General features: G+C 42.1%; 1 protein-coding gene across 1 annotated transcript in view; it reads right to left on the minus strand.

Moving 5' to 3' along the window:
• Nucleotides 1-23794, minus strand: part of FARP2 (FERM, ARH/RhoGEF and pleckstrin domain protein 2) — a 241790-nt gene that overhangs the window by 57400 nt on the left and 160596 nt on the right. The window contains exons 17-18 of the mRNA XM_073625766.1: nucleotides 17337-17412; nucleotides 2973-3210 (exon numbers count right to left, since the gene is read on the minus strand). Coding sequence (XP_073481867.1) covers nucleotides 2973-3210; nucleotides 17337-17412 — 314 coding nt within the window. The remainder of the gene's footprint in view (nucleotides 1-2972; nucleotides 3211-17336; nucleotides 17413-23794) is intronic.

The following is a 23794-nucleotide window of genomic DNA, read 5'->3' on the forward strand; positions in this document are numbered from 1 at the left end:
TTAGTTCACGTAGCATTCAAAATACTTTCTAAGCTGCAGGCATTTCAAAGGAGTATACAACCCAGATTTGTTGCACATGCAAACATTTTATTATACTGTGTATTATTTACTTCCTATGCCCTGAGTCTTTAACGAGCTATCAGATTCTACCGAGACTACATTTAGACCCCTTTCACACTGAGGCACTTTCACACTAAAAAAAGAGCCTGAAAAGCTCACGAAAACTTATTTTCATTAAAATCAATGAATGCTTTCACACTGGGGCAGTGCACTGGTAGGGTGGTAAAAAAACACCCCTCTCCATTGAGATGAATAGAAAGCGTTTCAAAAGTGCCTGAAAAGCTCTTCAAAAGTGCTCAGTGTTTTACTGGCAGTTTACAAGCGCCTGAGTGTGAAAGGGGCCTCTGATGTGTAATTTATGGAGTAAACCAGAATAAGGACTGTTTATTTGAACAAGAATATAGGCTTTTATACACTTGAGAAGGAGGTCACTCACCACATTAGCAATGACCCAAATATTTACCCAAAACATCACACAATGGTTTAGCTAACGAATTACAGCTGACTCATGACTAATCCCACCACAGAGGATCCTTAATTAACCACCTGGATGACTCAGATGTCACACTGCAGGTCAGACTTGCCGACTCCAAGCTAACTACAGACAATACACATTATCATAAGTATAAACACAGAACTCCTTCAGACAATAGCAGACCTACTTACAATAAACACATTATGGCAGGCGCCCCAGACAGGTGGCTTGCTGATGACATCAGCATCTGCTACGAGTCGCACACTGGCAGAGACCATCATGGCCTTTTTAATAAATTCCTTTTGCATTGCATAACAGTACATCTTCCTAAATGCTTGTAGCTCCCTCAAATGCCAGTACCCATAGTCAGTAGGCAAGAAGGTAGCATTAAGTCCCCTCCAAAAGCCTCTGTCCCGGGTGAGTCCATCACAGTCATAATGGTAAATAAACAGTTGACAAGCAGTGGTTGCAGAAGCTTTTTGTGGGCCTTCTAGGTGCTACTGAGCCCTCCCCCACCAAATTACAAGGGTTAAAGCTGAAGTTAAGCTCCACCCTGCATTTCTGTTGCTTTAATGACTTAACTTACCTGTAAGGAAGCATGTCCCACCTTGTACAGGCAAGCCTGTTAAAATCTTCACTGCTGGGATGCCCAGTCCTCCTCCCTGCAGCGGAATTTCAGGCATGGAGATTAATAGCTCACAGTCTTCGCTGAAGCTGCAGTGAACAAGTTCCCAATGAAGACCTGCCCCGTTTTCCACATAGAAAAATAGTTTTAAAGTATAAACTGCTCGTAATAGAACCACTAAATGGGAGAGAATCCTGTGAGTCATCAGACTCTCCCCCATTCAGAGGTCATGCTACATGTACTATACACTATGAAACAACTTTTCCTGATGGAGGAAGAGGATGAAGGGAGCGGGTCCCCATTGCGAGCTTGTTCACTGCAGCTTTACAGAAGACTCAGAGCGATAATTTCCTCAGGACCAAAGATTCAGCAGCAGTAAGAGGACTGGGCATCCCTGCACAGACTCTACACAATTCATCTGCCTGCACAACGTAGGACTATTTCATTACAGGTAAGTTGGGTCATTAAGCAATAAAGAAGTTTTTTTGGTGTTAATTTTCAGCTGAAGACCCTTTTCACCCTGAGCCGCGGGCAGAATTAGCGCTTGTTTTAGCGGCGCTTTACCATCGTTTTAGCAGCGCTATTCAGCCACTAGCAGAGTGTTTTTTACCCCCGCTAGCAGTTGAAGAAAGGGGTAAATGTGCCACTGTCGAAGCACTTTAGCAGCGGTGCCCAATAATTTCAATAAACAGGAGTGGTGTATACACCACTCCTTCACCGCCCAAAGATGCTGCTTGCAGGACTTTAACGTCCTGCCAGCGCAGCACCCCAGTGTGAAAGCACTTGGACTTTCACATGGGGTGGCAGGGGAGGCGTTTTTCAGGCGCTTTACAGGCGCTATTTTTAGCTCTTTAGCACCTGAAAAACTCCTCAGTGTGAAAGGGGTCTTAATGGAGGGGAGGGTGGGGTGAGTAGGAGTGACAATATGTATTATAATATTCCAGCAGCCCCTCCCACAATGTAAATGTTATAAGTACAGTTATATTTTGATTTTACTAGAATCAACAGGTATTTTTAGAACTTATCAAACATATGTAACAGAACACTTAACAGTATATGAAACCGATCAGAGGAAACACATAACAGAAGTTAAAGTGGAGTTCCACCCACTTTTACAACTCTTCAGCATCCCTCACTAAACTGTGCACTGTAAACAAATTGGATTTTTTTTTTCTCAGCACCTACTGTATAATTGCTGTATTCATTTTTCACTTCCTCCTCCCTGGCCGCGGCCCATCGCATCATTTCCTGTTTGCAATGCCTTCTGGGAAGGGGCAACTTCCTCTGAAACTAAACTGTGCACTGTAAACAAATTGGATTTTTTTTTTCTCAGCACCTACTGTATAATTGCTGTATTCATTTTTCACTTCCTCCTCCCTGGCCGCGGCCCATCGCATCATTTCCTGTTTGCAATGCCTTCTGGGAAGGGGCAACTTCCTCTGAAACTGCCGTTGCTATGGAAACCTGACCTGAAACCTATTACACTGCTTGTGCTGCACTGAGCATGTGCGAGATCTGCAAGGATGAGATCCAGGAAGAAATACAGTCTGGCTTCAGATGCCCACACTTAAGATGGCCACGGCCTGCTGTAAGTTTATAAAATAACAAACTACTGCTATAAACTAACAAAAGAGACCTTAGTTTACAGACTAACTTTACTAGAATACATTAAGCTTGTGTATTATAGGGGTATTTTTATTTAAAAAGTATAAATTCGGCCGGAACACCACTTTAATTGTTACAGTTAACACTTTAATGATTAATTGGAATATAAATGTTGCCTGGTTAACTCAGTAGACAAGGAAAGCTTACTTTGGCAGTTGTTGTAATCATGGTGTGAAGACGGATAATGGCGACACAGTCGCTCTAGTAATTTTTCATACTGCAGGGGGCGCTGCAGAGGCTTCAACAGAAGACAGCTGAGTGGCAAATAACATAATCTCTGTTGTTCAAATTCCTGCAATAGAACATCCACCTCGTGCTTCCTATGAGTTTTCCTTTGCATCTCCAGAAAGACTTCTTCTAGTTTATGCAACGATGGGAGCAATGCCTATAAAAGACACAAGTAGAAACATGAAGAGATGGTAAATTAATGAATGTAAAACATGATTTTTCAAACACTGATGGGACATCATCTTTTAATGTAGTGGTCTCTAGATGTGAGGTTCCCTTTGTCCCTAACCCAAGTATGTTCTCAGTGGCATTTTTCTGATAACCTGAAACAAAATTCAGCATCTCTTTTTAATTGAACAGTTAACACAATATAGAATTTAGTCCGGGCTGACTATATTGAGAGGAGTAGGCAAGCCAAAGAAAGCCATCAAATGCCATATGCTCTCAGCTTCCTCTAGGGTAGGTCATTTAAGGTCATCTGACCCCCAACCCCAGAACATTCTAGAAATTCCCAGGACCCATATTTAAGCAGAATGGTGTGTGTGTGGGTGGGGTGGGGTGGGGTGGGGTGGGGGGGCGATTGGCTTTTCCAGTAACCAGAGGGATATTTGAAGAGTGCCCCATTGATTTTGGCTGATTTTGTTTACAGTTTTAACCACTTGCCGACCGCTGTCAGCACATATGTGTCGGCAGAATGGCATGGCTGGGCAAAGTAACGTACCTGTACATTACTTTGAATTTCCCGCCGTGCGCGCGTGCCTGCCGCGAGCTCCGTGACCGTGCCCGCGGGACCTGCGGACTCGATCGCCCCTGGGATACTCGCGATCGTGTCACGGAGCTAAAGATCGGGGAGATGCTGATGTAAACAGCATCTCCCCGTTCTGCCTAGTGACAGGACACCGATTGTCTGCTCCCTGTCATCGGGAGCAGCGATCAGTGTCATGTCACTGCTAGCCCATCCCCCTTACAGTTACAATCACTGCCCAGGACACACTTAACCCCCTAGTGGTTAACCCCTTCACTGCGAGTGACATTTTTACAGTAATCAATGCAATTTTATAGCATTGATCGCTGTATTAATGCCAATGGTCCCAAAAATGTGTCAAAATTGTCCGATGTGTCCGCAATAATGTTGCAGTCACAATAAAAATCGCTGATCGCTGCCATTACTAGTACAAAAAAAAAAATTTAATAAAAATGCCATAAAACTATCCCCTATTTTGCAGACACTATAACTTTTGCGCAAACCAATCAATAAACACTTATTGCGATTTTTTTTTACCAAAAATATGTCGAAGAATACGTATCGGCCTAAACTGAGGAAAAAAAATGTTTTTTTTATATATTTTTGGGGGGTATTTATTATTGCAAAAAGTAAAAAATAATGCGTTTTTTTCAAAATTGTCGCTATTTTTTTGTTTATAGCGCAAAAAATAAAAACCACAGAGGTGATCACATACCCCCAAAAGAAAGCTCTATTTGTGGGAAAAAAAAGGACGTCAATATTGTTTGGGAGCCACGTTGCACGACCGCGCAATTGTCAGTTAAAGCGAGGCAGTGCCGAATCGCAAAAAGTGCTCTGGTCAGGAAGGAGGTAAATTATTCCGGGGCTGAAGTGGTTAAAGTATTTCTTGATTATGAGAGTTACACTGTACTGTTAATTGTCTATATTTGTGAAAACCACTAAGCAAGGCCATTCTTAACCCAGTTTGGTGCATCTAGTGTTCTTTGTATGTTTGGAGTTTATGCCGCCTACCGTCCCATTTTACATCACTTCCGCTTTCAACGCAAAACAGGTCGTCGCTTTCACACCTGCAAATCATGGAGTGTTTCCACATTTTTGTCCAATCTCTATGATGCTTGTTGAAGATTATTGCACACAGTCTGATGAAGAGCAGGTATGCTTGTAACTGTACAGTAGCTGCTACATTCTATATGTTATGAAGAAATTGAAGTAAACTCTTTGCATTGGAGATCTTGTCCCATCTTTTTAATTATTGGTGGATCATTGGGAGCCCACAGTGACACTTTTCCAGGAGAACAATACACACGAGAGAAGTAACTCACCCCATTACCAGGAGATATAGATACAGTGGGGACGGAAAGTATTCAGACCCCCTTAAATTTTTCAGTCTTTGTTATATTGCAGCCATTTGCTAAAATCATTTAAGTTCATTTTTTTCCTCATTAATGTACACACAGCACCCCATATTGACAGAAAAACACAGAATTGTTGACATTTTTGCAGATTTATTAAAAAAGAAAAAGAAAAACTGAAATATCACATGGTCCTAAGTAATCAGACCCTTTGCTGTGACACTCATATTTAACCGGTTCCCGACCGGCGCACGCCGATGTACGTCGGCAGAATGGCATGGCTGAGCAAATGGGCGTACCTGTACGTCCATTTGAATTGCCCGCCGTGCCATTGCGTGCGCGCCGGCCGGGATCTCCGTGAGTCGGGTCGCGGGTCCCGCGGACTCGATCGCCGCGGGGATACCCGCGATCGCCTCACGGAGAGGACGAACGGGGAGATGCCGTTGTAAACAGCATCTCCCCGTTCTGCCTAGTGACAGTGTCACTGATCTCTGCTCCCTGTCATCGCAGCAGAGATCAGTGACGTCACACATACAGCCCATCCCGTCGGCAGAATGGCATGGCTGAGCAAATGGGCGTACCTGTACGTCCATTTGAATTGCCCGCCGTGCCATTGCGTGCGCGCCGGCCGGGATCTCCGTGAGTCGGGTCGCGGGTCCCGCGGACTCGATCGCCACGGGGATACCCGCGATCGCCTCACGGAGAGGACGAACGGGGAGATGCCGTTGTAAACAGCATCTCCCCGTTCTGCCTAGTGACAGTGTCACTGATCTCTGCTCCCTGTCATCGCAGCAGAGATCAGTGACGTCACACATACAGCCCATCCCCCTACAGTTAGTAATCACTCCCTAGGACACACTGAACCCCTCCCCGCCCCCTAGTGGTTAACCCCTTCACTGCCAGTGCCATTTACACAGTAATCAGTACATTTTTAATTGCACTGATCGCTGTATAAATGACAATGGTCCCAAAAATGTGTCAAAAATGTCCGACATATCCGCAATAACGTCGCAGTCACAATAAAAAAAATCGCTGATCGCCGCCATTACTAGTAAAAAAAAAAATTATTAATAAAAATGCCATAAAACTATCCCCTATTTAGTAAACGCTATAACGTTTGCGCAAACCAATTATTAAACGCTTATTGCGATTTTTTTTGTTACCAAAAATATGTAGAAGAATACGATCGGCCTAAACTGAGGAAAAAAAATGTTTTTTTTATATATTTTTGGGGGATATTTATTATAGCAAAATGTAAAAAATAATGCGTTTTTTCAAAATTGTCGCTCTTATTTTGTTTATAGCGCAAAAAATAAAAATCGCAGAGGTGATCAAATACCACCAAAAGAAAGCTCCATTTGTGGGAAAAAAAGGACGTCAATTTTGTTTGGGAGCCACGTCGCACGACCGCGCAATTGTCAGTTAAAACGACACAGTGCCGAATCGCAAAAACGCTCTGGTCAGGAAGGGGGTAAAATCTTCCGGGGCTGAAGTGGTTAACTCAGGTGCTGTCCATTTCTTTTGATCATCCTTGAGATGGTTCTACACCTTCATTTGAGTCCAGCTGTGTTTGATTATACTGATTGGACTTGATTAGGAAAGCCACACACCTGTCTATATAAGACCTTACAGCTCACAGTGCATGTCAGAGCAAATGAGAATCATGAGGTCAAAGGAACTGCCTGAAGAGCTCAGAGGCAGAATTGTGGCGAGGCACAGATCTGGCCAAGGTTACAAAAATTTTTGCTGCACTTAAGGTTCCTAAGAGCACAATGGCCTCCATAATCCTTAAATGGAAGAAGTTTGGGACGACCAGAACCTTTCCTAGAGCTGGTCGTCCGGCCAAACTGAGCTATCAGGGGAGAAGAGCCTTGGTGAGAGAGATAAAGAAGAACCCAAAGATCACTGTGGCTGAGCTCCAGAGATGCAGTCGGGAGATGGGAGAAAGTTGTAGAAAGTCAACCATCACTGCAGCCCTCCACCAGTCGGGGCTTTATGGCAGAGTGGCCCGACGGAAGCCTCTCCTCAGTGCAAGACACATGAAAGCCCGCATGGAGTTTGCTAAAAAAAACACCTGAAGGACTCCAAGATGGTGAGAAATAAGATTCTTTGGTCTGATGAGACCAAGATAGAACTTTTTGGCCTTAATTCTAACCGGTATATGTGGAAAAAAACAGGCGCTGCTCATCACCTGTCCAATACAGTCCCAACAGTGAAGCAAGGTGGTGGCAGCATCATGCTGTGGGGGTGTTTTTCGGCTACAGGGACAGGACGACTGGTTGCAATCGAGGGAAAGATGAATGCAGCCAAGTACAGGGATATCCTGGACGAAAGCATTTTCCAGAGTGCTCAGGACCTCAGACTGGGCCGAAGATTTACCTTGCAACAAGACAATGACCCTAAGCTAAGACCCTAAGCACACAGCTAAAATAACGAAGGAGTGGCTTCACAACAACTCCGTGACTGTTCTTGAATGGCCCAGCCAGAGCCCTGACTTAAACCCAATTGAGCATCTCTGGAGAGACCTAAAAATGGCTGTCCACCAAGGTTTACCATCCAACCTGACAGAACTGGAGAGGAGTAATGGCAGAGGATCCTCAAATCCAGGTGTGAAAAACTTGTTGCATCTTTCCCGAAAAGACTCATGGCTGTATTAGATCAAAAGGGTGCTTTTACTAAATACTGAATACTTAGGACCATGTGATATTTCAGTTTTTCTTTTTTAATAAATCTGCAAAAATGTCAACAATTCTGTGTTTTTCTGCCAATATGGGGTGCTGTGTGTACATTAATGAGGAAAAAAATGAACTTAAATGACTTTAGCAAATGGCTGCAATATAACAAAGAGTGAAAAATTTAAGGGGGTCTGAATACTTTCTGTCCCCACTGTGTATATGTATATATATATATATATATATATATATATATATATATATATATATACACATACACACACATACACACACACACACACACAGTTGTGCTCAAAAGTTTGCATACCCGGGCAGAAATTGTGAAATTTTGGCATTAATATTGAAAATATGACTGATCATGCCAAAAAACTGTCTTATTTAAGGATAGCAATCACATGAGGCCATTTATTATCACATAGTTTTTTGGATCCTTTTTAAATCACAGAAATCCCCCCAAATGGCCCTGATAAAAAGTTTACATACCCTGGAATGTTTTGCCTTGGTACAGACACAGAAGGTGGCACACACAGGTTAAAATAGCAATTAAAGGTTATATTCCCACATTTGTGGCTTTTTAAATCACAGTTATTGACTATTTATACACAGACACGGAGTTTGTTAGCTCTCACATGGATGCACTAAGCAGGCTAGACACTGAGCCATGAGGAGATAGAAAAGTTACCTGCGTAACAAGGTAATGAAACTTTACAAAGATGAAAAAGGATATAAAAAGATATCCAAAGCCTTGAATATGCTTATCAGTACTGTTCAATCACTTATTAAGAAGTGTAAAATTTGGGGATATCAAGCCAAGGTCAGGTAGATCAAGAAAGATTTCAGCCACAACTGCCACAGGATAGAAAGAAAAACCCACAGGTAACCCTAGGAGAAATACAGACTGCAGCTCTTTTTTGTTCAAGTATTGTTGAATTGTGCTCCTTAAAAACAACTACACCGTCTTTTTGGAGAGCAGCCTGTATTTCTCCCGAGGTTACCTGTGGGTTTTTCTTTGTATCCTAAACAATTCTTTCGCCAGTTGTGGCTGCAATCTTTGTTTGTCTACCTGACCTTATCAAAAGAACCCATAATTTCCCACTTCTTAATAAGTGATTAAACAGTACTGACTGGCATATTCAAGGCTTTTGATATTTTTTTATATCCCTTTCCATCTTCGTAAAGTTTCATTACCTTGTTACGCAGGTCTTTTGACTGTTCCTTTCTACCTCATGGCTCAGTGTCTAGCCTGCTTAGTGCATCCATGTGAGAGCTAACAAACTCATTGACTATTTATACACAGACACCAACTGTGATTTAAAAAGCCACAAATGTGGGAAATTAACCTTTAACTGCCATTTTAACCTGTGTGTGCCACCTTCTGTGTCTGTACCAAGGCCAAACATTCCAGGGAGTGTAAACTTTTTATCAGGGCCATTTGGGTGATTTCTGTTATCATTATCATTTAAAACGGATCCAAAAAACGAAATCACCCAAATGGCCCTGGAATGTTTGGCTTTGGTACAGACACAGAAGGTGGCACGCACTGGTTAAAATGGCAATTAAAGGTTCATTTCCCACATTTGTGGCTTTTTAAATCACAGTTATTGTCTGTGTATAAATAGTCAACGAGTTTGTTAGCCATCACATGGATGCACTAAGCAGGCTGGACACTGAGCCATGAGGAGGTAAAAAAGAACAGTCAAAAGACCTGCGTAACAAGGTAATGAAACTTTACAAATATACAAAAGGATATAAAAAGATATCCAAAGCCTTGAATATGCCAGTCAGTACTGTTTAACCGCTTCCCAACCGCCTCATGCAGATATACTGCGGCAATAGGGCACGTACAGGCAGATTAACGTACCTGTACGTGGCCCTTTAAGAGGCGGCTTGCGGGCGTGCTTGCCCGCCGGGAGCTCCATGACTGTGATCGTGGGTCCCGTGGACTCGATGTCCATGATCGTCTCATGGTGAGAAAGAATGGGGAAATGCTAATGTAAACAAGCATCTCCCCGTTCTGCCTAATGATACTGTCACTGATTACAGCTCAAAATAAAAGGGGAGTGGGAATAGGACCCAAGATGTTCTTACCTTCAGTGAAGGAAAAGGAACAAACTGCGGTTTAACCTGATATAACTTTATTAGAACAATTAGTAGAAAAACATTTAAATCATTGAAAGGAAAGCATAAACAATAGGAGATTGCATAAGTTAAAAACTGACAACTTTGTCACTTAAAACGCAAGCACATGAGCTCAGCCATATCCCAGTCATCCACACGTGTCAATCATCTCAAGTCATTAAGTGTGACTTCATACATAATGCTTACATGTGTTTAGGCGAGGTGAGTTCCGGGAAACCTTGGTAGCTAAAATCGTTACCCGTATTGTGCTTAACCATGGACCTCCAGACTCCCTATATGCCTATAGAGCTGCTGCATTAAGTCTTTACAATGTTGAAGAAAGCATTGGTTATCTCAGACAAATAAATGCAATTCTGGCTAGAAAGTATCCCTGATAGTTAGTGAACAAGACAGGTTTGATTTCTGGATGTAATACTGTCAATCATAGAGATAATTTTAAAAAAATGCAGCACGCTGTGATGCAAGCATGTGACTTGAGTCAAGGAGAAACAATAGATCCACAACAAGCCTGTTAGTCATTCAGCACCATGTTTCCATGAAACATTAAAGATAGCACCGCACATAGTTTGGATAGGAAAATATAGTCAGCTGAGTCAAATTTATATTCAAGGCTTTGGATATCTTTTTACATCCTTTTCTTTGTAAAGTTTCATTACCTTGTTACGCAGGTCTTTTGACTGTTCTTTTCTACCTCCTCATGGCTCAGTGTCCAGCCTGCTTAGTGCATCCATGTGATGGCTAACTCATTGACTAATGTTCTAATAAAGTTATATCAGGTTAAACCGCAGTTTGTTCCTTTTCCTTCACTGAAGGGAAGGACACCTTGGGTCCTATTCCCACTCCCCTTTAATTTTGACTACTTCTCCTGTTCCGACAAGGAACACCACCCTATTAGGTGAGCTGGTAACCTGTTACCTGAATTGACCAACGATACTGGTCATCAGGACCCCGCCCATTGCATTTTTTACTACCACTGATTACAGCTCCCTGTAACTGGGAGCGGTGATCAGTGACGTGTCACACACAGCCCTTCCCCCCCAGTTAGAATCACTCCCTAGGACACACTTAACCCCTACAGCATCACCTAGTGGTTAACCCCTTCACTGCCAGTGACGTTTTTACAGTAATCAATGCAGTTTTTTAGCATTGATCGCTGTATTAATGCCAATGGTCCCAAAAATGTGTCGAAATTGTCTGATGTGTCCGCCATAATGTCGCAGTCATGATATAAAAAAAAAAAAAAAAAAAAAAAAAAAAATCACTGATCGCCGCCATTACTAGTAAAAAAAAAAAAAAAATTATCAATAAAAATGCCATAAAACTATCCCCTATTTTGTAGACGCTATAACTTTTGCGCAAACCAATCAATAAATGCTCATTGCGATTTTTTTTACCAAAAATATGTAGAAGAATACCCATCGGCCTAAACGGCGGAAAAAAAATGTTTTTTTCATATACTTTTTGGGGATATTTATTATAGCAAAAAGTTAAAAAATAATGCGTTTTTTTTTTCAAAATTGTCATTATTTTTTTGTTTATAGTGCAAAAAATAAAAACCACAGAGGCGATCAAATACCACCAAAAGAAAGCTCTATTTGAGGGAAAAAAAGGACATCAGTTTTGTTTGGGAGCCACATCGCATGACCGCGCAATTGTCAGTTAAAGTGACGCAGTGCCGAATCGCAAAAAGTGCTCTGGTCAGGAAGGGGATAAAATCTTCAGGGGCTGAAGTGGTTAATCACGTATTAAGAAGTGGGAAATCAGGGGCGCTTTTGATATTTTTAATACTCTTTTGATAAGGTCAGGTAGACCAACAAAGATTGCAGCCACAACAGGTGGAAGAATTGTTTAGGATACAAAGAAAAATCCACAGGTAACCGCAGGAGAAATACAGGCTCTGGTGTGGTTGTTTTTAAAGGGCACAATTCAACGATACTTGAACAAAAAAGAGCTGCATGGTTGAGCTGCCAGAAGGAAGCCTTTACTGCGCTAATGCCACAAAAAAGTCAATGAGACATGTCAAGGTGTTGTTGGACATATTGTAACCAGACTTTTTTGTGGAACTTGTACAGCAAAGGCTTCTTTCTGGCAACTTGACCATGCAGTTCTTTTCTGTTCAAGTATCATCATATTGTGCTCCTTCAAAGCAACCACACCATCTTTTCCCAGAGCAGCCTGTATTTCTCCTGAGGTTACCTGTGGGTTTTTCTTTCTATCCTGTGCCAGTTGTGGCTGAAATCTTTCTTGATCTACCTGACCTTGGCTTGATATCAAGAGATCCCCAAATTTTACACTTCTTAATAAGTGATTAAACAGTACTGACTGGCATATTCAAGGCTTTGGATATTTTTTTTATATCCTTTTCCATTTTGTAGTTTCATTACCTTTTTACGCAGGTCTTTTGACTGTCTTTTTCTACGTCCTCATGGCTCAGTGTCTAGCCTGCTTAGTGTTTATACACAGACTCTAATTGTGATTTAAAAAGCCACAAATGTGGGAATATAACCTTTAATTGCCATTTAACCTGTGTGTGCCACCTTGTGTGTCTGTACCAAGGCCAAACATTCCAGGGTATGTAAACTTTTTATCAGGGCCATTTGGGGCGATTTCTGTTATGATTTAAAAAGAATCCAAAAAACTATGTGATAATAAATGGCCTCATGTGATTGCTATCCTTAAATAAAAGACATTTTTTTGGCATGCTCAGTCATATTTTCAATATTACTGCCAAAATTTCACAATTTCTGCCAGGGTATGCAAATGTGAATGAATGAAATATATATATATATATATATAAATAAATAAAACATATATCCTGGTAATAGGGCGAGTTACTTCTCTCGTGTCTATTGTTCTCCTGGAGCAGCGTCACTGTGGGCTCCCAATGATCCACCAATATTCAAATTAAAAAAAAAAGACAGGACACAATCTCCAATGCAAAGAGTTTACTTCAATTTCTTCATAACTTGTAGAATGTAGCAGCTACTGTACAGTTACGGGCATACCTGCTCTTCAGACTATGTGCAACAATCACCATACCTATATACCAACACCACAGGGTGTGTTCACACAGGTGTAACCTGCATCACCCATTCTAACTTGAATTAACCCACTCTGTGTTGTATTTTCTCAAAACTAGACAAACTAACAATCACCATTCACCAATAATGAATTCAACTTCTCCCTAAAGTTACTACCTACACAAACACATATATTTACATGGTATCAATATCCATCACATCTTAATACATGATTCCTTTAAACATTGTATCCACCATACCTCTCTTTGTTTCAGTTTCAAAATTCTATCCCCCCTCTTTTGTCTCTGCACACTTCTTCCAGAATCATGAATCTTAAATCAAAATCTTTATGACCCTGTTCTAGGAAATGCTTCGATACTGGCAGTCCAGGTTGTTTATTCCTAATGGTGCTGCGATGTTGGGCGATTCTGTCTTTAATCTTTTGTGTGGTTTCTCCTACATAGATCAACTTGCATTGGCAAGTTAAAATATAAATTATGTAAGTTGACTGACACATATGGAAACCTTTTATCATAAATTTCTGATCACTGCTCGGATGTATGTAATTGTCACCTTTCATCATCAAATTGCATTGTATGCAATTAAGACAAGGAAAGCAAACCATTCCTTTTCTTGCCTAAAAATGTAGTTTTCATTTCAAGTTTATCTGTCCTACAATCTGACCATACTAGTGTGTCTCTTAATGTCTTATTCCTATGGTATGTCTTTAACGGTGTCTGCTGTAAATCTTCTATCTGTGGGTAAGCACGTTTTAGTAAGGGCCAATGTCGTTTAATGATTCTAAAGATGTCTTCACTATAGCTGTGGAATTGCATGGAAAAGGGCAATCTCCTCACATCTTTTTCTCTCCCTTTAATATTTTCCTAATTTCATGTGAAATTATATTCTCGGGATATCCCCGCTCCCTGAGCTTCTGACACATCTCTTCAAACCTTTTTTCTCTCATTGCTTTGTCACTTACAATGTGTTTAACCCTACAGAGTTGGCTCCATACGATGAATTTAAATACATGGGGTGGATGGAAACTATCAAATAAAAGCAATTGATTCCTGTCGGTAGGCTTGGTAAATAAATCAGATTCTATCAAATTGTTACAGATGTAAATCCTAGTATCTAGAAATGGAACCAACATACCTCCCACATGCATCATAAATTGAATATCTGGACAATACTCATTAAGCATTCCATCAAATCTATTTAGAGACTCCATGTTGCTCCGCCATATAGCAAATACATCAATAAAGCGCCACCCGGTGGCGCAATGTGTGTTAAGTAAATCATTTTGATAGATTTACTTCTGTTTGAATTCATTCATAAATGCACAGACAAATGGCGGTGCAACGTTTGAGCCCATGGCAACTCCATTGAGCTGTACATAAAACTGATCCTGAAATAAAAAATATTTAATGGACAAAATGACTTGAAACATTTTATCAAACATTAAAATTTGCGGTTCTGAGAAGCTGTTGCTTTCTCTAATCAATCCCTCCTCAATGCGGGATGGATGTGTATAAGTTATTAACATCCCAGGTCACCAATACTTAATCTCCCTGACATTGTGGTACACTTTTCAATTTATGCAAAAAATCATTAGTGTCTTTTATATAAGACTTTGTGTGTTTCACCAAGGGCGACAGGATTTTATCCAAAAATTACAAAAAGTACAAAAATTGAATCTCTCCCTGAGACAATGGGACGCCCAGGGGGAGATTTGCTGTCCTTGTGTATCTTCAGCAATGTATACAATATTGGGATCCATGAATGGAATTTCTAGTAACCTACTCATACATGGATCCCAGTATTATACACATTGCCAAAGATACATAGAGACATACAATGTAAGGGAGATGAAATATTGGTGACCTGGGATGTTAATAGCTTATATACATCCATCCGGCATCGAGCAGTTATTGATGTGGTGATAGGATTGATTAGAGAAAGCAACAGCTTCTCAGAACCACAAATATTAATGTTTGAGAAATTGTTTCAAGTCATTTTGTCCAATAAATATTTTTTTAATTCAGGATCAGTTTTATGTACAGCTCAATGGAGTTGCCATGGGCTCAAACATTAAACCTCCAATTGCTTGTGCATTTATGAATGAATTCGAACAGAAGTAAATCTATCAAAATAATTTTTTTTAAAAAACACATTGCGCCACCTGGTGGAGCTTTATTGATGATGTATTTGCTATATGGCGGGGCAACGTGGAGACGAAGTAGATTTGATGGAATGCTTAATGAGTATTGTCCCGATATTCAATTTAGAATGCACGTGGGAGGTATGTTGGTTCCATTTCTAGATACTAGGATTTACATCGGTAACAATTTGATAGAATCTGATTTATTTACCAAGCCTACCGAAAGGAATCAATTGCTTTTATTTGATAGTTTCCATCCACCCCATGTATTTAAATCCATTGTACGGAGCCAACTCTGTAGGGTTAAACACATTATAAGTGACAAAGCTATGAGAGAAAAAAAATTTGAAGAGATGTGTCAGAAGCTCAGGGAGCGGGGATATCCCGAGAATATAATTTCACATGAAATTAGGAAAATATTACAGGAAAAGAAAAATATAGCTGTGGGGAGATACAAACAGGAGGTGAGGAGATTGCCCTTTTCCATGCAATTACACAGCTATAGTGAAGACATCTTTAGAATCATTAAATTAAATTGGCCCTTACTAAAACGTGCTTACCCACAGATAGAAGATTTGCAGCAGACACCGTTAAAAGCATACCGTAGGAATAAGACATTAAGAGACACACCAGTATGGTCAGATTGTAGGACAGATAAACTTGAAATGAAAACAACATTTTTAGGCAAGAAAAGGAATGGTTGCTTTGCTTGTCTTAATTGCATACATTGCAATTTGATGATGAAAGGTGACAATTACATACATCCGAGCAGTGGTCAGAAATTTATGATAAAAGGTTTCCATACAAGTCAGTCAACTTACATAATTTATATTTTAACTTGCCCATGCAAGTTGATCTACGTAGGAGAAACCACACAAAAAATTAAAGACAGAATCGCCCAACATCGCAGCACCATTAGGACTGCCAGTATCGAAGCATTTCCTAGAACAGGGTCATAAAGATTAGGATTTAAGATTCATGATTCTGGAAGAAGTGTGCAGAGACAAAAGAGGGGGGATAGAATTTTGAAACTGAAACAAAGAGAGGTATGGTGGATAAATAGATTACAATACTTGCATCCCAATGGGATGAACAGGGATTATGATCTATACTTGCTTCTATAATAGATATGAGGATTGATTTTTATGCTTTTTTTAGGTGAGAAAAGAGACTCACAGGATAAGAGACATTGAATGTGCTTGGAGACGAGCGAAGGAAAGAAACAATGTTTAAAGGAATCATGTATTAAGATGTGATGGAAAGTGATACCATGTAAATATATGTGTTTTTTCAGTTAATTATTAACTCTAGGGAGAAGTTGAATAGTAGAATTAATTATTGGTGAATGGTGATTGTTAGTTTGTCTAGTTTAGAGTAAATAAAACAGAGAGGGGGTTAATTCAAGTTAGGATGGGTTACACCTGTGTGAACACACCCTGTGGTGTTGGTATATAGGTATGATGTTTGTTGCACAAAGTCTGATGAAGAGCAGGTATGCCCTTAACTGTACAGTAGCTGCTACATTCTACATGTTACGAAGAAAATTACGTAAACCCTTTACATTGGAGATCGTGTCCCACCTTTTTTTCTATGTGTATATATGCCAAAAAAAAAAAAAAAAAAAAAGTCATGTACATTTTTCTCATTTGTTGTGATGCATTGGCGGTACACCTAGAATAAAAGGGCTGCTATAATGCAACACATGTGACTGTGTGTTGTAATGTGCTTTAACGCATGTACATTAAAGTACAGCAGCGGATCACTTTAATGTAAATGGACCCTCAGTCTTTTGAAGTATGATATTGGATGCAATTTCATGGTATATTTATTTTGCAAAGTTTGGATTCACTTTATGGTTTGGCATAAAGTGGAACTGCATCCTGTTAGTTTTTATTGTTATCTATGTAAGGAGATTTCCCTTCACTTTCTGCCCGTGTGGTAGTGTTAGTGGGATAAGAAAAGAGGGGAGGTTTTCATACTGGGGCTGTAGGCAGCAATAAGATCCTGACAGAGGTTCTAACTTTTCCTCATTCTATAAAAATAAATGCAGTTAATTGTTGATCGCCTTTCCCTGCTGCATATAACCTGTATATTGTGCTGTATATCATGGATCTGGTGAGCTACAAATTCTCAGTAACAAACAGGAAACAGATGTACATACTCATATTCTCACCCGCAAGGCAGTCATTTTCCTTAACATGAAATCTCCAAGTATTTGCATGTCCTTAGTATGTGCAGATTTTCCTTCCCTGCAAGCAACATGAGATAGAAACATGAGAGTAAAAAGAGCAAACACTATCTACAGTATATGTAGAAGCACTATAAGCAGCTTTCTTCAAATAGCAAATAGTACCTATCAGACTAAGGCCCGGTTCACACTGGTGCGACATACGCTCCGACTTTGAGAGCACATGTCGCATGACGTGTATAAATCAATGATTTCCTATGAGAGCCATCTTAACTGGTATGATTTATCTTGGTCCGACTTTGGAGAAGGTTCCTGCACTACTTTGGTCAAATTTCAATTTAACCACTTAAGGACCAGCCTCATTTTGGATTTTAGGTGTTTACATGTTTAAAACAAGTTTTTTTTGCTAGAAAATTACTTAGAACCCCCAAACATTATATATGGTTTTTCTTCCAACACCCTAGAGAATAAAATGGCGGTCGTTGCAATACTTTTTTTTTGCACCATATTTGCACAGCGGTCTTAAAAGCGCACTTTTTTTGGAGAAAATTCACTTTTTTGAATAAAAAAAATAAGACAACAGTAAAGTTAGCCCAATTTTTTTTATATATTGTGAAATATAACACCAAGTAAATTGATACCCAACATGTCACGCTTCAAAATTGCGCCCGCTCTTGGAATGGCGTCAAACTTTTACCCTCAAAAATCTCCATAGGCAACGTTTAAAAAATTCTACAGGTTGCATATTTTGCGGTACAGAGGAGGTCTAGGGCTAGAATTATTGCTCTCGCTCTACCGGTCGTGGTGATACCTCACATGTGTGGTTTGATTACCGTTTGGGGTTTTTTTTTTTATTTTTTTTTTAATTTTTATTATTTATTTTACATTATTTTATTTATTTTTACACTGTTTTTTTTTAAAAAAATAATTGTGTCACTTTTATTCCTATTACAAGGAATGTAAACATCCCTTGTAATAGAAAAAAGCATGACAGGATCTCTTAAATATGAGATCTGGGGTCAAAAAGACCTCAGATCTCATATTTACACTAAAATGCAATGAAATCCCTAAAATTTACACTAAAATGCAATCCCCCCTCCTTCCCCGGCCGCAGGGCCAATAGGAGAGAAGAGCGGAGCCTCACGCATGCGCAGTTACGGCTTCACTGCCGGGTTCCCTCACTCGCAATGGAGGAGGGCATGCACTCAACAGCTGATGGAAACATCAGCTGCGCTGCCGACATCGCTGGACTCCAGGACAGGTAAGTGTCTGATTATTAAGTCAGCAGCTGCAGTATGTGAAGCTGTTGGCTTTTAATTTTTGCAGTGGTGGGCGGACCTCCACTTTAATGTCCATTCTAAAACCATTCAAAAGCTAAATTATTGATCATCGTTATACACATAGTCAGCAGACTTATGGTTTGTGGGTACAGAAAGATAAGTGGGCTAGCTGAAATTATTCTTAGTTTGGTCACCCAGCTTGGATTTTTCTGATTCTAAGGGGGACCATGCATGTCCCATCTTGCAAGGTACAGAAGATAATTGCTTACTTTAGCTCATCAAGCAATTGCATTAAGAGCCCATTGAGAATGACAAATACTTATCACATAAACAGATTGGCCAGTAACATGTGAAAATGTGTAATAATGTCCCAATCAATCCTTTTCCATTATCAGAACAGATGCATTCCTCTCATCTTTTGAACAAGCTGAGAAGGCAATGGTGGGTACCAGCAATGCACTACCGCAACTGAGGTTGGACAGATGTCTCAACACTTCACATTCTCATTTTTTGGCTACCATGAGAGGCTCTCCCAGGCAATATGGGTGATATTATCCTTTTATTGCTCTGAGGTTTTACTTCGGGCCCTTGTAAAAGAGGTTTATTAGTGTAATCACATGAAATGGTCGTGTCCTCTTCATACTCAATACTGCACATATAAAATTGTGGGTAGAGCTGGAGAGAATGAGCTGATGGGAATGAGTTATCATGTAAAGAACTGATATAATAATTGTTCAATAGTGTATATTGCCTTTGCAGGCCCCCTGAGTGGACAAGAAGTCAGACTTTGGACTTCAGCACTTTACCAGCTATGTTAATTGTTATTTATTATACCACAGCCTGCCCTGCTTAGATAGTAGAGATGACATTAACCACTGTGATGTGTTTTGTTTGTACACACTTGCAACAGGGCCAGATTAAGAGCATCATGGGCCTGGTGCTGAGGATTTTGGTGGGCCTTTTTATGGAAACAATATGAAAGTGCAAACATTTTTTGCTAAAACAAATTAAATCTACTCTCACCAGTAATATCAGCCGTGCAGCCTCTGAGCAGCAGCAACACCACCAATACCACCTGCTATGCAGTCTCTCACTAACAGCAACATAGGGCGACCACATTTCCAAACTGCCATTCAGGGACATCCCCCCCTTCCCAAAAAAAAGATGAGGGGGGATGTAGTCTTGGGTTTGATGGGGAAATAGGTGGCGGGGGTGATTTTTCGGGCAAATGGCTGGTGTTAGCACTTAAAATCATCCTGACACTATGCTTGATATGGCGTCAGGATGATCAAATTCCATTATTTCTATTACTACATTGTAATATATAGTGAAATAGTTCAACTCATCATGATGCAGAATCAGTGGGAACCTGAGCTTGTCACTTGCCACCATCGCCTGCCGCCAGATGCCACCCATAGCCTGCTATCAGATGCAGTGTGCCACTTAACACCTGCAACCTGCCACCAGATACAGTGTGCCACTTGCCACCGGCAACCTGCCACCAGATACAGTGTGCCACTTGCCACCAGCAGCCTGCCACCAGTGACGGTGTGCCACTTGCCACCAGCAGCCTGCCACCAGATACAGTGTGCCACTTACCACCAGATACAGTGTGCCACTTGCCACCAGCAGCCTGCCACCAGATACAGTGTGCCACTTGCCACCAGCAGCCTGCCACCAGATACAGTGTGTCACTTTCCACCAGCAGCATGCCACCAGATACGGTGTGCCACTTGCCACCAGCAGCCTGCCACCAGATATGGTGTGCCACTTGCCAACAGCAGCCTGCCACCAGATACAGTGTGCCACTTGCCACAAGCAGCATGCCACCAGATACAGTGTGCCACTTACCACCAGATACAGTGTGCCACTTGCCACCAGCAGCCTGCCACCAGATACAGTGTGTCACTTTCCACCAGCAGCATGCCACCAGATACGGTGTGCCACTTGCCACCAGATACACTGTGCCACTTGCCACCAGCAGCCTGCCACTTGATATGGTGTTCCACTTGCCAACAGCAGCCTGCGACCAGATACAGTGTGCCACTTGCCACAAGCAGTCTGCCACCAGATATGGTGTGCTACTTGCCACCCACAGCCTGCTACCAGACACAGTGTGCCACTTGCCACCAGCAGCCTGCCACCAGATACAGTGTGCCACTTGCCACCAGCAGCATGCCATCAGATATGGTGTGCCACTTGCCACCAGATAGTGTGCCACTTGCCACCAGCAGCCTGCCACCAGATACAGTGTGCCACTTGCCACCAGATACAGTGTGCCACTTGCCACAAGCAGCCTGTCACCAGATACAGTGTGCCACTTGCCACCAACATTCTGTCACCAGATACACTGTGCCACTTGCCACCAGCAATCTGCCACCAGATATGGTGTTCCACTTGCCAACAGCAGCCTGCGACCAGATACAGTGTGCCACTTGCCACAAGCAGCATGCCACCGGATACAGTGTGCCACTTGCCACCAGCAGCCTGCCCCAGATATGGTGTGCTACTTGCCACCCACAGCCTGCTACCAGACACAGTGTGCCACTTGCCACCAGCAGCCTGCCACCAGATACAGTGTGCCACTTGCCACCAGCAGCATGCCACCAGATACAGTGTGCCACTTGCCACCAGATACAGTGTGCCACTTGCCACAAGCAGCCTGTCACCAGATACAGTGTGCCACTTGCCACCAACAGTCTGTCACCAGATACACTGTGCCACTTGCCACCAGCAATCTGCCACCAGATATGGTGTTCCACTTGCCAACAGCAGCCTGCGACCAGATACAGTGTGCCACTTGCCACAAGCAGCATGCCACCGGATACAGTGTGCCACTTGCCACCAGCAGCCTGCCCCAGATATGGTGTGCTACTTGCCACCCACAGCCTGCTACCCGCCACAGTGTGCCACTTGCCACCAGCAGCCTGCCACCAGATACAGTGTGCCACTTGCCACCAGCAGCATGCCACCAGATACAGTGTGCCACTTGCCACCAGCAGCATTCCACCAGATATGGTGTGCCACTTGCCACCAGATAGTGTGCCACTTGCCACCAGCAGCCTGCCACCAGATACAGTGTGCCACTTGCCACCAGCAGCATGCCACCAGATACAGTGTGCCACTTGCCACCAGATACAGTGTGCCACTTGCCACCAGCAGCCTGCCATCAGATATGGTGTGCCACTTGCCAACAGAAGCCTGCCACCAGATACAGTGTGCCACCTGCCACCAGATACAGTCAGCAGCCTGCCACCAGACACAGTGTGCCACTTGCCACCAGCAGCATGCAACCAGATAGAGTGTGCCACTTGCCACCAGCAGCCTGCCACTGCCTCCAGAACTCTGCCCAGACAGATAGGAGGGACAGGGCCTGTATAGTCAATCAAATCCCTGGAGCCCCTACCCCTCCTGAGCTGGGATGGTATGGCCGTGTGTGTGTATGCCAGGAGTATTGATCAGACCAAGTTCTACAGGGGGTTGTGTGTACAGCCTTTGGGCTCACACTGGTGTGCTGCAGTCGGCCGCACTGCTTGTGTATCTGCAGTTTTAGCTGCAGTCCTATTGATATATATCAGGTTGCAGGTTTTGCTGCATTTTCTGACAGTGCGCCAAAGATAAGATGCAGCATGCAGGAATTTTGGTGCACTTTCAGAAAAAAACACGCAACCTAATAGAAATCAATAGGACTGTGAGTAAAATGCAGGAAAACTGTGGATACACCAGCAATGGGCCAAAACATAGCAAACCAGTGTGAACCCTTCCTAAAAGCACAAGGGACCGAGTACTACCACAGGCTGAGGACACAATTCTTAACACTTTGGCTGCAGTTATAAGAGCTACTGCTGGAGGAATAAGATAAAAAGGAGGGGAAGGGAGATAAGAGTCACTGAGCTCACATTTGGATGGTCCCTGGAGGCTCATCACTCAGATATCTGCCGCTGTTCTGTTCATAATTTCCCACCCACACAGCTCCTTCACTACACAGCCACAGACTTCACAGAGTGAGAGAGGGGAGGGGAGGGGCAGAGCCGACTCAGCCTCTCCCATTTGTGTAGGGGAGAACTGTGCACTGTGACAATGTAATAAACACAGTGAGCAAACACAGATGCAGCCAGACACCCCTCCATTTACACACAGCTTCTCCTGTCCCATAGAAGTTTATGGACACGAGAAAATCGGCCTTTTACTGCTGACTGGGAGGGCCGATTTTAAGGCAGGGGCCTGGAGCTGCAGCTCCATCAGCCCCTATGTTAATCCGGCCCTGACTTGCAAATATATGCATAAGCTGCAGTTCCTACGTCAAGACTCCTCTGTATACTGCAGCCCTAACACTATAAGTCTCATAAATAGGAGCACATATCGTAGTGGATAGATTAAGGGCAGGTAACCCTGGAAGGAGCCTACCCCTACTTTTTAACGTAAACTGTTAGACAGGGTCAATTTAGTTGTTTTGCAGGCTGTCTGGCAAATGTGCTGGGAAATCTTTTGTTTGTGATGTGTATTGCCCTTCCATGTGCACCTTACTGCAAAGGTTAGTTATACAGTAAAACCTCAGATTACAAGTAACGCGGTTTACAAAAGTTCAGCAGTACGAGCTGTTTTTATATTTTTTTTTTTTAATCCTGACTCGGTTTGTAAGCGTTGTCTTGCAAGACGAGCAGGATTTAAGCCTCTGGGGTGTGCAGTATCGCATTTGGCCAGAGGTGCGGGGCGCTGGTGACGCTCGGAGCCGTTCTGAGACACTCAGAAACACTCCATTCCCGAGTGTTTCTGAGCGTTCTCAGAGTGTTTCCGGCTCCCCCACCTCTGGCCACATGCAATACTGCATACACTAGCAGTGACACTGTAAATAATCATCTGAGTTTCCATTGATTCCTATGGGGAAACTCGCTTTGATATACGAGTGCTTTGGATTACAAGCATTATTCTGGAACTGTTAATGCTCATAATCCAATGTACTACTGTATGTTGGGGGTGGTTGCCACTTTTTTGTACTGTGATGTGTACCAATAATATGGGACATGCAACAAAAAACAACTTTATTGTGCTGCATGGAAGAAAATAAAGCAAGACCTTGGTTGGTTGTAGCCTATGAAGGGCAATTAGGAAAAGAAAAAATAAGCAGCCAGACATTTGGATATGTCTTAAACAGTACCAGTT

The sequence above is a fragment of the Aquarana catesbeiana genome, linkage group LG04, assembly GCF_042186555.1.
Source record: "Aquarana catesbeiana isolate 2022-GZ linkage group LG04, ASM4218655v1, whole genome shotgun sequence".
Lineage (NCBI taxonomy): Eukaryota > Metazoa > Chordata > Amphibia > Anura > Ranidae > Aquarana > Aquarana catesbeiana.